The sequence below is a fragment of the Equus asinus genome, chromosome 4 (genome assembly GCF_041296235.1).
Source record: "Equus asinus isolate D_3611 breed Donkey chromosome 4, EquAss-T2T_v2, whole genome shotgun sequence".
In the NCBI taxonomy this organism is placed as follows: domain Eukaryota; kingdom Metazoa; phylum Chordata; class Mammalia; order Perissodactyla; family Equidae; genus Equus; species Equus asinus.
The window spans coordinates 142272169-142288616 of record NC_091793.1 but is presented as its reverse complement, the minus strand read 5'-3'; the positions used below and the strand labels follow the sequence as shown (position 1 = coordinate 142288616).

The 16448-nt window shown below is 38.4% G+C and overlaps 1 protein-coding gene across 8 annotated transcripts in view; it reads right to left on the bottom strand.

Annotated features, from left to right (window-relative positions):
- Positions 1-16448, bottom strand: part of PTH2R (parathyroid hormone 2 receptor) — a 71976-nt gene that overhangs the window by 31515 nt on the left and 24013 nt on the right. For 6 of the 8 annotated variants that reach the window (XM_044768273.2, XM_070508501.1, XM_014836437.3 and 3 more), the window contains 5 exons: positions 9425-9535; positions 9203-9324; positions 3977-4074; positions 1837-2026; positions 481-634 (listed from right to left, as the gene is read on the bottom strand). In XM_044768273.2, the coding sequence (XP_044624208.1) occupies positions 481-634; positions 1837-2026; positions 3977-4074; positions 9203-9280 (520 nt within the window). In that variant the 5' untranslated portion in view covers positions 9281-9324; positions 9425-9535. Of the gene's footprint in view, positions 1-480; positions 635-1836; positions 2027-3976; positions 4075-9202; positions 9348-9424; positions 9538-16448 lie in introns of those variants that run through there. The other 2 variants (XM_070508502.1, XM_044768272.2) reach the window with 2 other exon arrangements.

Here is a 16448-nt window from a genome sequence, read left to right as displayed (position 1 = left end):
GTTTGTAATTTGTGTTGTTAAATGTAGCCAAGATAGTCATAAATTCCTTTCTGGCATTCTCATTACACAACCTAGAAATACAAATCAAAGATGTGTCATTTTATCTTAGAAATTCAAAAATCAAAATTTCTAGGATGAAATTATTGCTAAATCAGGACACTGACATCATAAAACAGAAGCATAGCCGTTCTAAACGTGTGTGACTAACAATATGTTCTCTTATATTTCCGCCAAGGAACCTCTCAAGAATCTGGCCCAAGAACACTAACTGTGAGTTAAACGTGGAAAGTTTGTTACCAACAGGAGGATTACAGACTCGACCTTAACAATTTCCCCAATGAACAAGGAAGGAGAGAGAAGGAGGGATAAAGATGGAGAAGAGTTATACCAGGAAAATGGCGGAAAGAACGCGATGACAGGCACCACAGAAAGCCCTCAAACGCTTGATGTGGTTTAAGGAAAGCGACAGGGAGGCCTTACCCCAGCCCATCAAGGCGAAGCCCCACAGGTATTTGGTATCTGAAAAGAACGCCACGAAGATGAGACTATGCAGGTAGAGACCTTCCACCAAGATCCAAAAGTAGTTTGTAGCCAAGAAGTAAATAAACATCACAACGGCAATCTTGCACCCAACCTGTTACAAATAAACCGGAATCACATCACTTTAGAGCTGCTGATGCGCCTAGATGCCAGGATCAGACCACTGAAAAGCAGTTCTTCATTTATTTTTTATACTCTAATAAATCTCTTGTACATAGGAAGCCCTCAACTGCTGAAAGAGACCAGAACAAAGTTATTTTAACATAGCATTTTTAAGTCTATGGGTTTGATTGTATTTTTAAAATATTTTTCCTTTAGAAGTTATAAAAAATAACTTTTCCTTAATTTTCCTTGCTTATAAAAATAATACATGATCATCAGAGAAAATTAGGAAAGTACAGAAAAGCATGAAGAAGAAATATTGTCCATCATTCTACCATGAATTTATTTTATTCTGGTCTTTTTTGTGCCCCAAAAGTTAATGGCTTAAAACAATAAACATTTAATACATCTATGATTGCTATCGATTGGCTGGGTGACTCAGCTGATCTGGGCCGGATCAGCTAATCTTGGCGAGGCTCACTCACAGAAGTCTACCCTCGACTGGCACACTGTCACTTCCACTTCTACTTCTTGGATAAAATAAGTCACAAAGCCAGTCCAGAATCAGAATCAGCAGGGACTCCAAAGTCACAGGCCAAAGGGCACAGATGCAGCCAGGGCATTAATTCATACCATCACGACAATCCAGCTACAGTACCTAACTTCCAGATATGTTGCTTCAAAGGTGATAATGCTTCTAATTGACGGAATTGTTGGGTGATCCTATTTAGTAAATAACATAGGGACATTTAACAGCAGAATCAAGCGGCATGGGATCTCACAATGGAACAAGTCTTTGAGTCCACAATAAAAGAACTAAATGTCATGGGCTTTCAAATCCCAACCTTCTGATTTTGCAAGTGGGCTTTTTACTTCTGCAAGTGGTGAGATGTGACAGCTGTCACGGGCCACACATCAAATGCCATTCCATTCACGTGCTTTTTGAAGTTCCCATCCCAGAATGTCCTTGAGGAAAGAGCCCAAGTACTTTTAACAATCTAAGATGATGAGTGATTATGCGTGAGAGTGGAGGACAGAGCTGAGGTACTAAATATCAGCGTACAAATTGGTCACCTACTCCAGTTAGTTCAAAGATAAGATAAGACAAATTAACACATTTAGTGGACTGTAAAATTTTACTTATTTGTAATTTTATTCAAATCTATAATGAGAGAAAATGGTGAAAACGCTTACGTATTGTGATTTGTCCACAGAAGGTGCTTCCATGGAACTCCGTGGGCCGTCCCGCATTATCAGGGCCTGCAGCTCCTCTGCTCCCAGGCGAGCGTGGACCACGCTGTCCTTGACAAAGATGCTGGCAGCTCTCAGCATGAAAGACACGAACAAGTGCACATGGATGTAGTTCCTGGTACAATGCAATCGTCTACGGGGAGAAAATACTCAGTACTTAGATTTGGATAAAATTAGAAATGGGGAGAGAAAATACAAAAATGAGTCCAAACTTCTCCCAAAAAAAGAGGAAAACATAGTAAACTTTAACAAAGATAGAAACCCATTATCATATATTTCCAAGAGAAACAACTGGGGTCAAAAACTAAAATGTAACTTTTCGAGAAATAATTTCAAATTTATCCTGATCTGCTACCATGTTTATCCAGATTTCACAGTGTTAGATTATGCTACTTTATACTATAGCATTATATTACGCTAGATACTAAAGTAATAGCTAATGGAGAACCACCTTGAAGAGGGATAAACATCATTAAAACTGAAATGCTCAGGGTGCTGGTCCGGAGGTCTAGTGGTTGAGTTTGTGCGCTCCACTTTGGAGGCTCAGAGTTCATGGGTTTGGACCCCAGGCGCAGACCTACACACTGCTCATCAAGCCATGCTGTGCTGTGGCAGCATCCCACATACAAAGTAGAGGAAGACCATCACAGGTCTTAGCTCAGCGACAATCTTCCTCAAGCAAAAAGAGGAAGATTGGCAACAGATGTTAGCTCAGGGCCAATCTTCCTCACAAAAAATAAATAAATAAATACACAAATGTGTGGAACACCAGACAGTATATTAAAGAGTGATCAGTTGAAGGAGAAAAACCAGGAAATAGGTATGAGAAGTTTCAAGGAAGAGGGGGTTATAAGATAATAGGAAACAAAATATAAAACTTTTTTCAGTTGCAGTTTCTGTTAGCTTCTAAATCCTCTATTTTAGTTTTCTGAATATGTCATCTACCTTCACCCCTCTTTTCCCACACATAATTTAGCACTAAACTCTTAAAATTATCAGCTTAATTAATATATCTCAAAATCTTCCATTTCTACCCCAAGTCCCAGTGCCACTGCCTGAAGCCAGGCCACACCCCTCGTCCAGGGTTACGCAGCCTCTGCTGAGGGGCTCCTGTCTGCTTCCCACCAGCTCTCACTCCACCTTACGATGCAAGTGACATTCACATCACTCCTCTGCCGAAAATCCTTCACGGCTCCTCAGATGCCTTGTAATCCACAGGCCTCAAGACATTCCGCACCCTGCTTACCATTCCAGTCTCACCCACACCAAAATCCTGAATTCTAAGTATTCCATGCTTTCTCTTGACCTGAACTTAGGTTTGACCTCTCCCCCAGCCTCCTCTTTTGATTAAATCTTATTTGGACTCATGTGCCATTTGAGATTTCGCTCCATTGGGGAGGTCTTCCTGCCTCTCCCTCCGCTGTCCTCCCAAATCAGGACACCCCGCCCGAATCACAGCACTTCTCACACTGAACTGGTTTCTCAGCTCTTTGGACCACACACCAGCTGCAGCCATCATGAGCATTAGTAAACGTGCTACACACGTCGTTCACTGCTTTATCTCCATACTGGTGTGCAAAATTTTGTGTTGATTTAGAGTAAGTTGAATTGAACTGGACAACATTTAAGTGGATAAAACATAAACCACAATAAAAGCAATAAATACTACTTCTTTATATATGATATCAGATAATTTGGGAGATTATTTAAAAAGAATTTCTGTCCAATGGCACCAAAATCATTGGGAAAAATGAAACAAAGCTTTACGTCATGAATGAAAATCTTTGCAACTCATTCAATTCAGCTCTGCATCACTGCAAACAAAACACACTGCCATGCAGATCCCTTGGCTTCATGGTTTCATACTGCTTCAATGCTTTAAGTTTTTAAACGGCAACAAAAAATCCTTGAATTTCTCATGAAAAACAAATTGTCAAAGTCAAGTAATGTAATAACACTGGACCAAATTCAGAAACTTGTATTTGGGAGAAGTCTTCCGGGGCACAGAGAGTGAGACCTCTGTGTCTTCAGTGGATCAGAAACAGCCCTGTCCCTTCTGGAGGAAGTGCGTGGACCCACTCACCTGAAGCAGCCAATGACGAGCACAGCCACCACCAGGGAGCCAAAGGAGACAGAGTACCCGACCGTGTACAGGATGGAGAGGCGCTCAAAGAACTCCCGCTGAAGGGGAGAGAGTCAAGAAAAGCAGTTTGAGGGGCCAGCCTGGTGGTGTAGTGGTTAAGTTCGCAAGCTCCTCTTCAGTGGCCCAGGTTCACAGGTTCAGATCCTGGGCTCAGACCTACATACTGCTCATCAAGCCGTGCTGTGGTGGGGTCCCACATGCAAAATGGAGGAAGATTGCCCCTATGTTAGCTCAGGGACAATCGTTCTCACCAAAAAAAAGGCAATTTGAACTAGTAATCTTATATAGATCAACTTAAAAATCATGCTTTCACCTGTTTAGAGATAGGTGATGTGTTATCACACATCCTTGACTTCCAGTCAAGGTTAAAGCTGTAATAACAATATTTGGCACCTCCTGCTGTGTGAGGCCAAATTAAATGCTGCAACATTTACTTCATGTATTTTTGTACTGCTCATTTTAGCTAACCGGAATTGTATATCTAGCATGATATTTGGAGTAAATAAAACACTTTACAGGACTATTTTAAAAGGAAACTGGTAAAAAGCATATGTCATTTTTGGAATATTTCTAGTTTTCTTTAGCTTTTTTATTGAGCTGTAGTTTACATGAAATAAAATGACAAGTTTTAAGTGAGCAGTGTGATGCGTTTTAACAAACTGAGTTTGTTGTGATGCTGGCTGGTCGAAAACAACTCCCCACCCCCACCCCCAGGCAGCTGCTGCTCCCATCTGTCACCACGGAGCAGCTGCACCTGCTCGCACACTTCACACAATTCTTGACTGTTCTTAGACGTCTCAGAATTACACAGTATACACCCTTTTGGTCAAAATACTGTTTTTGATATTCACTGATATTGCTGCATGAATCAATAGTTCATTCCTCTTTAACTTTTTTTTTATTTTAACATAATTATAGATTCACAAGAAGTGGAAAAAATAGTAAGAACGATCCCATGCCCCCTTCACCCATTTCCTCCATTGGTTGCATCTTAGGCAATTATACTAAAATACCAAAGCCAGGAATTTGACATTGGTGCAGTTTCGGTGTTCATAGCTCCATGTCATTTTGCCACATATGTAAATTTTTGTAAACATCACTGCAGTCAAGAATCGGGGCTATTCCATCACCACAAAGATCTCCCCTGACCTCTCCCTTCACCGTCACACCTACCCTCCTCCTCCCCAGCATTCTAACCCTGGTAACCACTACTCTGTTTTCTATCTCTATAATTTCGTTACTTCATAAATGTTATATAAATGGAATCATACAGTACGTGACCTTTTGAGATCTGCTTTTTTCACTCAGAGCAATGACCTCAATGTCCATTTGAGTTGTACATATTAAATTTTTTCTTTTTCATCTCTGAATAGTATTCCATGGTATGGATATAATCTGTGTACATCATCATATTTGAAATGAGTTTCAAACCTGTAGATAGCACACATGTAGATGTAGATAGGTCATGAGTTTTAATAGATTCTTTCAATCTCTGTTAATTTGTATATTTAGACCATTTGTTTTTAATATAATGTTGATATGTTGTCTATCATTTTATTTTTTATTTTCTGTTGTTCTATTTTTCATTTCTCTGTTTTGTTTTTCCTGCCATCCTGTGAATTACTTCAACCTTTTGTAGAATTTCATTTTGATGTATCTTTCTGCATAGTGCTCTTGGTGGTTTCTCTAGGTATTTCATTACGTAACTTAATGTGGAAACTTTCATCATTGAATTTTCACCTTTCTTCTTTTCTGGAAGCATCGAAGGCTACAAATCTTCCTTTAAGCTTTGCCTTAGCTGTTTTCCACAATTTTTTACATACTGAGTTTTCATATTTATTCACTTCAGATTTTTGCCATGGATCATACAATTTCCAACTACTTGTGTATTGTCTACATATTTTATTTTAATTGATTTTCAATTAATTCTTTTGTGATCAGAGAATATACTCTGCGTGATTTTAATCCTAAGATTTATTGAGACTTGTTTCACAGCCCAGCACGTGTTCCATCTTGACGAACATTCAGAGTGTACTTTAAAAGAACGTGAATTTGTGGTTATTGGGTATAGTATTCTACAGACATCATTTTAATCTAATTGTTTGACAGGTATCCTCTGGAAGGTTTGTCTACTTGTTCTTTCAATTATTGAAGAATGGCATTTTAAAAGTTCCACTGTGATGAGATTTGACTTTATCTCCTTTTACCTCTGACAACTTTTGCTGTGTGTACTTTGAATCTCTTAAATGCATGCATATCTAGGATTGTTATTTCATCTTGGTAAATTGATTCTTTTTTTATTTTGAAATGTCACTCCATCTTTGGTAATACTCTTTGTCTTGAAGTCTACTTAGGCACACCAACTTTCTTACACTTAAAGTATGCACATCATATATCTTTTCCCACCCTTTTATATCAACATACCTTTTATTTTTACATTTATCTGTATCTTTATATTTACAGTACATTTCTTGAAGACAGCATGTAATTGAGTCATACTTTTATTACCAATTCTGACAATCTCTGCCTTTTAAGTGAAATGTTTAGTCCATTTACATCGAACACAATCATTGCTATCAGCAGGTTTAAATCTAACACATTGATATTTACATTCTATGTGTCCTATCTTTTCTATGTTCTTCTGTACTTACTTTGTTACCTTTTATTGGGAGAGAGGATCTATCAAGTATTTCTTAATATTTCACTTGTGCTATTTCTTAGCAGTTAACTATACAGACTTGATTATGCATCCTGAACTTATCAGAGCCTGTATTTAAATAATATTGAACTATTTCACAAACTTTACAATCATGTACCCAATTTTGCTCCCCCAGCCTTTGTCCCATTTAGATTTTCTTTTACACAATTTATAAACCCTAATAAGAGGCTATTATGTTTGCTTTAAGCAGTCAATAAACTTTTAAATCAATTAAATTATAGATATAAAGATAGATATAATTATAGCAATAAATACAGACACACGGTTTTGTTTGTTCTTCAGTCTGTCATTTTTATCCACAGGTGTACCTATCCTGGTGCTGCCCATTCCTTCCTGCCAGTCTGTGCTTCCAGCTGGCACGCTTCTCTCCTGTCTAGGGAATTTTCTTGAGCATTTCTTATGCTGCAGTACTGATGAAGATGAATTCTCTCAGACTTTTTCTGTCTGAAGAATATCATTATTCTGCTTTTATCTTAATCTAGATGATCACTTTAAAGATGTCACTCCATTGTATTCTGGCCTCTATTGTTTCCAAGTAAAAGTCGGCGCCTTTTTTATGATTGTTCCCTGAATATAACCTGCCCTTTCCTCTCACTGCTTTGAAGATTCTCTTTATGCCTTGATTTACAGCCATTTGACTGTGATGTGTGTAAGTATGGTTCTTTTCCTTTAAGCTTTCATTTCTCTGCAGACTTTCCCACCTGTTTTTGGATAATGTGTAAAATAAAAAATGGAGGAGAAAAAAGAATTTCCTGAATTCCTATTAAACAAAAAGAAACACTATAAATACATCACATATTTCTTTTCATTCTATTTAGGCATCATTTCCTATTGTTTTGAGCACTGTATTCCAAATTTATATACAAGTTTATTACCTGATTTTTTTTCAGTTAACTGTAAACCAAGAGAATTTCACAAGGCCACAAACCCTTTACAAAATATACATATATATGAGCTTTTCATTGGAAATTTAAATTATTTGGACTATTCACTATAGTAATTAACATTTCAATGAACATTTTTTCCATTCAGTTTCCCCCATTCCAAATCCTTATGCTTGAATCTTAGAAGGAAAATTATAAGATTGAAGGATATGACCCCTCTGAAGTGTTTCTTAAGATATATTGCTAAATTGCTTTCCAAAAATTCATATAGTTTTTACACATGAGATATATTATATGGTAATTTCTACACCATGCTACTGTTTAAATACCCTACCTGAAGAATTTAATAACCTCGTGGCCCATCATACGAGTCCCTGTCCTTCTTTTATTAAAAGTAATTATCTCATTTTGTCAGGCCAATGATATGAAAATTATTTAAGAACAAAATAATATATGTTTAAAAAAATCTTAGTTAGTCTTATTTCCCCAATAAAGATGTGGCATTTATTGTAAAGGCACATTTTGTTTTCACTTTTTTTCCTTATACAAATACTCTGATTATGACCATTAATAATTAATACCTCATAAATAAGTAATATCATTTTGCACTACGGTCTATCGAAACTTCAGGAGATATCCAGTTTTCTTACTAAAGGATATTTAGTTTTCTTAAGTTTCCTCAAATTATTGCTTGAAAGTTGTAAAAAATAGAAAACACTCTATATTTTTAGTTAGGTAGATAAAATTATTTACGCTAACAAAACCCTTCAAATTTTTCAGTTAACTTTTAAGCCATTTTTATACTAAATAGTACAGATCTTGGGAATATTACCATCCTTAGTTATTTTGATTCTTGGACCACACAGTAATCATAAAGAACCACTATAAGATATTGGAGTTCAGTGTAAATAAAACTATGATTGTATTTAATGGTCATTTAAAGGTTGCAAAAGACTTGCATTTGCCATCATTTAATGTACAAAAAATTGATCGCAGAGTACAGTAAATGCTGTGAATGTTTATTTCTGTCAATGAAATCTAAATTATCTTGAAGCACTTTAATTAGCACATTGTGGGCCTAGTTCCATTGCAGAGCACCCATCAGTCTCCTCACATGGACCGATTTTATCCAAGAAGCTTGTCAGCGACAAAACCCACAACCGAAGGACTGTCAGCACTTACTAATGAGCTCATCAAAGTGGGAGTGCCTCGTGTTAGAAAAGAAGAAAGTTAAGAAAGGAAGCTCCGGGGGGCCACCCGGGTGGCACAGTGGTTAAGTTCACACATTCCACCTCGGTGGCCCAGGGTTCTCCGGTTTGGATCACAGACACGGATCTATGCACCGCTTGGCAAGCCTTGCTGAGGCAGCATCCCACATACAAAGTAGAGGAAGATGGGACAGATGTTAGCTCAGGGCCAGTCTTCCTCAGCAAAAAGAGGAGGATTGGCAGTGGATGTTAGCTCAGAGCTAATCTTCCTCAAAAAAGAAAAAGGAAAAAAGAATCACATAAAAACATTATTCTGCTTTCCCTCAGGGGTTCACAGATACAAAAATACCATTACCTTTCCGAGGCTGGTGTCTGGCTGCAGAAAGCGAAGGCAGTCTGAATAATTAGCCCATGTTTTATTTAAACTGTACATAAAATCCCATGTTCCATTCGCATTACAGTGTCGGACAGCAACTCCTGCAAAGACATGAAGAAAACCACTGAGACTGCTCAGGTGCCTCAGAGTCCATTACGAAATGAAAGTTCCAAATTAATCATCTCAAGAAAAATTCAATACCGTTGTGATTGAAGTCATAAATATAAGGAGGGCATGGGACGGTCGAGATTTTCCCCACTGTTCCTCTGGGCCAACAAATGAGTCCATCCCACTCTGGGAAACAATTTCCATCTGACAAGGAAAAAAAGTAAAACACAATAAACAAAAGTGCAGCTGGAACCAGAAAGTAAATGCATTCAAAATACAAAACGTCAGGTCACTGCAGGTGGCAAAATGTAAAGCAAATTGGTAGTTTGGGAAAGTAGAATGGGGTAAACATGATGCAAACATCCCCAAATTCATCTTCCTAGCATCATCAAAGGCCCACTAACAGGTACATTTGATTTGTGCAAATTAAAAATATTTTCGTGATTCTAATATATATGAGTTATAGCAGTTAGAGCAATTAATACAGAAGAAAATTGAAATGTGCTGTGAACAACTTCTGTAGGAAAGTTCTTCCAACTATCATAGTTGTAGCTACATTTTTACCCCGGATTTTTTTAAATTGCTGTTAAAAAATATGATGCATGAAACAAATTGAGCTTCACGGGTAAGCTCCAAGATTGGCGTTTACCTTTTTACCAATAATTTTAGTAATTTCTTTGGGTCTGACACTTGTCTCAGAGAAAATTCTCATAAGCTCTACTCTGCTGAGACCCATCCAGACCCACCCCTTCCCACACCTGCGCTGGACCGCCACCGTCCAGGCCCCATCTCCAGCCGCACCGCCACAGGCTGCAGCCCCGCTCCCCGACGCCATCCTTGCTCGCTTTTCACCTGTTCTTCACACAATAGCCCTCAACCCTCCCAAGACTTCCCATCGCACTCTGAGCAAAGGCCAAATCTACACAGTGTCCGAAGGCCCTGCAGGATCTGCTCTCTCTCCCGGCTTATCCCCGACCTCAGCTCCTGCCAAGGTCCTTCCTGCTCCTCCTTGAATTCAAGGCCATCCCCTGGAGAGCCCCAAGGCTTACTCCCTTATCTCCTACAGATTTCTACTAAACGTCAGCTTCTGAGTAAAATGTCCTCATTTAAAACTGCACCCCAAATACTCCCTATCCGTTTCCTGCAGTAGTTTTCACCTGAGCTCTCATCACTTTCCAGTATTGTGTTGTTCTATTATCATTTTCCTAAATCACAGGGTTTAAGGACCCTGAGAGTGGGGAGTTTTGTCTGTTTTGTTTCATGCATTAGCCACGTTCCTGGAACAGCACCTGACGCCTGACGGGGGCTTAACAAACATTCAGTCAACGTCCACACTGGGCTCTCCAGGACTCCTCCCCACGAGCTGTGCACTGAACTTCCAAGAAGAGAGCATCTCGGCCATGTCATGCCCCAAATTCCCAAAAAGAGACTTTTAATGAGTGCTGTATTCATTTTCTACTGTTACCAGAAAAATTACCACAAATTTAGTGGCTTCAAATAACCCAACTTTATTTTCTCATTATTTCTGTAGATCAGAAGTCCAATGAGCTCAGCGGGATCTCTGCTCACGGACTCACAAAGTGGAAATGAAGGGCTGGGCAGGCTGCACTGCTTCCTGAGGATCCGAGGTAGAATCGGTTTCCTTACTCATTCGAGTTATTGACAGAATTCAGTTTCTTGCAGTTGTAGGACTGAGGCCCCCATTTCCTTGCTGGCTGTCAGCTGAGGGCTGTTCCCAACTTACAGAAGCCACTTGCATTCCTCGGCTCATGGCCCCCTTCCTCCACCTTCAAAGTCAGCAAGGCAGTCGAGTCTTCTCACGTTTGGAGTCTCTTTCACTCTCCGTTTCTCAGACTCACTCTTCTGTCTTCCTCTTCCACTTTTAAGGGGGCCACGCGATTACATTGGGCTCATCCAGATAATCCAGGGTAATTCACCCTATTGTAAAGTCCATAAACTTAATACCAGCTGCAACGCCCTTTGCCATGTAATGTAACATACACAGGATAACACCAGATATTAGGGCATAGACATCTTCGGGGGGTCATTACTCTGCCATCACAAGTACCATCCAGTATAGCTCTCTCAATTTTTAGGTACCAATTGCACTAACTGTAGCAGAGGATTGCTGTTCTAGCTAATAATGTTCATGATTTCAAATTGTCTGTTCAGTTTTGAATAGTCAGCATAACAGAAGCACACACAAAGACCGCTCTCTACAGAAAAGAATTCAGCCAGAACCTGAAATTAACTTCCTAGTGTCCAGCACACCACATGGAGCGAGTACTTGATTTGCTTTGTGCATTGCTGAAGGAATAGGAAAGGAAAAGGTCTCTCCTCGCCCACACTGTCCTCAGAGAAGAAAACGTTTTCTTGGAAACAGCCTCACTTTGCTCGTAAAAGCCTGCACGTTATGCATCACAAGCAACCCAGGAACTCATGGCACCAGCTCCTGCTCCTGGTGCACAGCCTCACCGGCCTCTTCCCACCATTACCTGCTCTCTGTCTGTTTGTGGTCCTTCTTGTTCACACAGAGTGTAAGGAGTCTGCCTCTCATTAGTTTTCCCTCGACACTCCTCTGCATCTTGGTACCATTCCACGTGGCTTCCCATCCATTCACCTCGTCTCTAACAGTCACACACACCTATTCATCTGGACTGTCCAATCCTTGGCCAGGTATCAATTGTACCAGCTACACAAACTGGACCTCAGCACACGTTCCTGTGTTCCTGTAACTAGTTGTCCCTCTGAAACGTATGCTGCAACATCATGTGAGATTTTCTGGCAAGAGTTAGTCATGTGATGGAATAAGGTCTTCATACAAGTCTGAAATCCAGCGACCAGTTTATTCTATAATTATGTAGTTTTTAAACTGCTATATCAAAAAGTTTGCTGATTTTTTCCTCATGCTCTAAAAGGGACAGCTTTCTAGTTCTCTGCAAGATACCATCCCATACACCTACGCACACAGGCATACCCCCAAAACTCAGAAGATCAATACTCCCCCAAAATGATGTTTCTGTATATCACAATCATCTCTCCAGTGGTTCTTTGACAAAGATAATGATAAATATTCACAAAATGTTGAAAAGACTGGGCAAGCCATGCTCTCCACAGATAGTAGAGAGATCTTAATTAACATCTTGTCTTTGATCATCATCTCTCAACCTATGTGAGTAATTACTTGCATTATACAGCAAGAAACTAATTAATCGCCAAATGACTCACCAATCTCCCTTTATAAATTAACCCCACTAATTGCATTCCCTGTAACCTTCTGTGTGAGCCAGGGCAACCTAATCATTAGTGAGCTTGTCAGGATGTGATGCTCATAGGACAATCTACAATTTGGAGACTCAAACTCTGTCTCTTTTCAGTTCTACAGCTGCCCATAACACAACGTGACCACACATTTGTGAAGTGGAGCTGGGACCAATAATATTTTGGTTTTTGTTTTAAACATTTGAATAGTTCTATAGCCAGACATTTGCATTCACATTTCCTGTTCTTTCTTTCATAGTCATTAGGAAAAATTTTATTTTCTTTCTATTATAAATTTTTTTCAGAAATAAACATAGAATATTATATATCCATCATCAAAAACTGACAGCTGTTAATATTGTACCATATTTATTTCAACTAATATATTTTTGCTGCAGTATTTTAAAGTAAATTGCGAGCAGGATAACAGCTCACTCCTAAATATTTTGATATGCATTTCTCAGTTTTAGAAGAATTTGAAAATAAAAAGGTCTTTAATTAGCTAGTGAATTAAAAACATCATTTCAGTTTTTTACACTCATAAAATGAAGACATTTTTAGTCAATTTACATATAATTAGACATTTTCATTGAAAGATAGACCAAAGTTTGACCAGATTTAATTCTATCCTATTTGTATGGAGAAAGATCTCAAAGAAAGTGTCTTTTCTCTTTGAATATGTTTCATCCACATGGTCCCCCTGATTCACACCCTCCTGTGATGTTCCACAAGTTTACACTCAGATCGATTACCCCTTTTCCGTGCAGCTCATGTGCTGTGTGACTGGTTCACACAGGCTCACCTACACCCTTCCTGCTCCCTCTGCCTGGAAGGTCTTCCTTCTTCCTCCTCTACACATCTACTTCCTATCTCTTTAATTTTAGGCTGAGATCATTATTCCTCCAGGGAGTCTCCTCTAGTCCTTCCCTGATGAATAAAGACGCTTGTTCAGTGGTTCCACAGTTGTGATTCCTCTGTCGTTAAACTTACACACCCTCTGGAAGATGTCTCCCTGCCTCACCATATCATCATCTCCAAGGGGCAAGGGCAGAATCTGATTCATTTTTTCCAGTGTCTATTACAGAAGAAACACACCATGTGCACAGAATATTTGTTGAACTGTCAAAGGGACACTGAAGATGACAATGTTGGACTAGGTCATCTCTGAGATATCTTCCAGCTCAAAATTTCACGAGACTTCACAGAAAACAGTTCATTCAGCCCTCATAGACAATAATCCTTATAAATTCCTTTATGGCATTGTTGCTCCTTCAGTGTTCTTTAGAGGTAGCATGGATGATTCTCTTTTCTGACACTATTGATCTAGCCATTCAGAGAACTGCTTCCTAGTACAAGTGGCCTACAAGGGCTGGATTAATATAAAAACTATCTCTCTCAAAACATGGCTTAGCTGGCTATAAATTAAAGGAACAAATCTGAGGCCAGAAATTATTCCATAGGGTCAGCAAGCACTGAATTTGGGGCCCACATGAAGGCGTCTGCTGACCTGCTGGCTTAGAGCTTGGGTTTTGACGGTGTGCAGGTAACAAAAGATGAGCCTGAGGCCTGATGCTGTTGGGAAATTGGACTGAAACCTCCGTATAAGGTCAGGACATCCAGAAGATGACTCTCTTAGTGAGCAAACAAGAAACAAAAACATCCTTTAGAAAGAGGCTGGCTTGTTCTACTCTTGGCTCCATTTAGAGTTGGAGCAGGAACAGTGAAGAAAAAACTTCTTCTCTGCAAATTTCTAACCACAAGCTGACATTCCTGTGTGGTCCAGATTTAGTCTAAAGTGGACTTAGGTCACCAGTTCCTCCAGGCACCTTGCAGAAGTAAACACAAATTTTCTCTGGAGGAATGCACTTTGAGAACCTCATGAGTTCTTTATCATAACTCATGAGGCACACAAGAAATAAGCCACCATGTGAGGCAGTCAGCATTGACAAGCAAAGCCCATGGATATTAGCATTATAAATTGCAGAACATAAAATATGTTTAAGAAAAAAAATAAGAGATTGAAAGGATATTGAAGATACAAGAGTATAAAAATTGAATATGAAGATTTCAGGAAATGAAAAATAGAATAATCAAAATTAACTTAATGGATGGATTAAACAGCCATTAGACAAAGCTGAACAAAAAATCAGCATTTTGGAAAACACATTTGAAGAAGTTAACCAAAACATCAGTGGAGAAACAAAGAAAAGGGAAATATATAAGATATGAAGACACAAAGGGTGGTGTGAGAAGATCCCACACTGGCAGATTTAAAGTTCCAAAAGGAGAGAGTAGGAGGACAGGGGAGAACAAGTTTTCAAAGACAAAATAGCAAAACATTCCCACCGTTGAATAAAGACACAGATTCTCAGACTCCAGAAATCAAATGAACCCAAACCTAGACACAGTGAAACCGCAGAACATCAAAGTCAAAGAGAAGTTCTTAAAAGGAGCCAGAGAGAAAAAACTAATCACCAACAGACCGAGAACTGATTTGTCAGCAATAACAATGGAAGCTGGGGGGAGAAATAAAATAATATCTTCAGAGGCTGAAAGCAAATAATTCTCAACCAAGGATCACACATCCAGAAAAAGTATCTTTCAAGATTGAGACCGAATTAAAGACCATTTCAGACAAACAAAAACGGAGACCATTCCCTCTTAGCAGTAAATAAATCCTTTAAAAAAGACATTTTTGGAAGAAGAAAAATTATAACATAAAATTAAGGTAAAACTAAAATCCCATATGACATTAGCATATAATTTAGAGGCAATTAAAGTATTTCAAACTGTATATATTATTTGTGAGGGGGAAGTTATTAAGTTTAAGCTTTTTAAAATTATATATGAAAAATGTTCTAGATTAACACTAAAAGAAGTAAATATAATATGTATCTCCCAAACTAGTAGGAGGAACGAGGATAAAATAAGGAAGAAAGTTTAAATCAATTTAAAAGAAGCCAAAAGAAGGTAGTGGTGAGAGTGGAAGGGACATAGGAAGATCTGGTGAAAGAGAAGCTCACATAAGATAACAGAATCACATTCAAATATTGTGCATTAATAACCACAATTAATGTAATTGAGCTAAACTCTCTCATTAATAGACAAAGATTATCAGAACGGATAACAAGGAAAAGTCACATGTCTTGTTTACAAAAGATAACTCACAGAACATAGGCGTACAGAAACGTTTAATGAAAGAATGGGAAAAGATAAGCAGTTGTTTGATGGACCTAGGGTGTCAATGTTGCAAGAAGAAAAATTTCTGGCAATTGTTTGCACAACAATGTGAATAAGAACATCACTGAGCCATACACTTAAAATTGTTTAAGATGGTAAATTTAATGTTATGTGTATTTTACCACAATTGAAAAGAATTTTAAAGGATAGGAAAGATATGCAAGGCAAACACCAACCAAGGGAGAAAGAAACTAATGTTTATTAAATATTGTTATTTTAATATAATTTTATATTACATATATTCTTTATTATTTAATAAACAAAAATATACTAGAGATAGAGAGGGCTGCTTCATATCAATAAAAGGTTTAATTCACCAGGAAATATAACATTTCTAAATTTGTATATACTCAGTAACGTATTTTCAAAATATATGAAGCAAAAAATTCGCCATAATTGCCATTACTCATCATCTTGATGGGAGATTTCAAGGTACATCTTCCCAAGAAGATGGGAAATCATGGATACAGAGCACATGAACCACACAGTCAATAAGCTTAATCTAGTGGACACTATAAAACACAGCACCTAGAAAGTGGAGAACACACTTTCCTTTGAAGACCACAGGGGACCTTTGTCAAAATTGACCACAATATAAGCCACTGGTCTCAATACA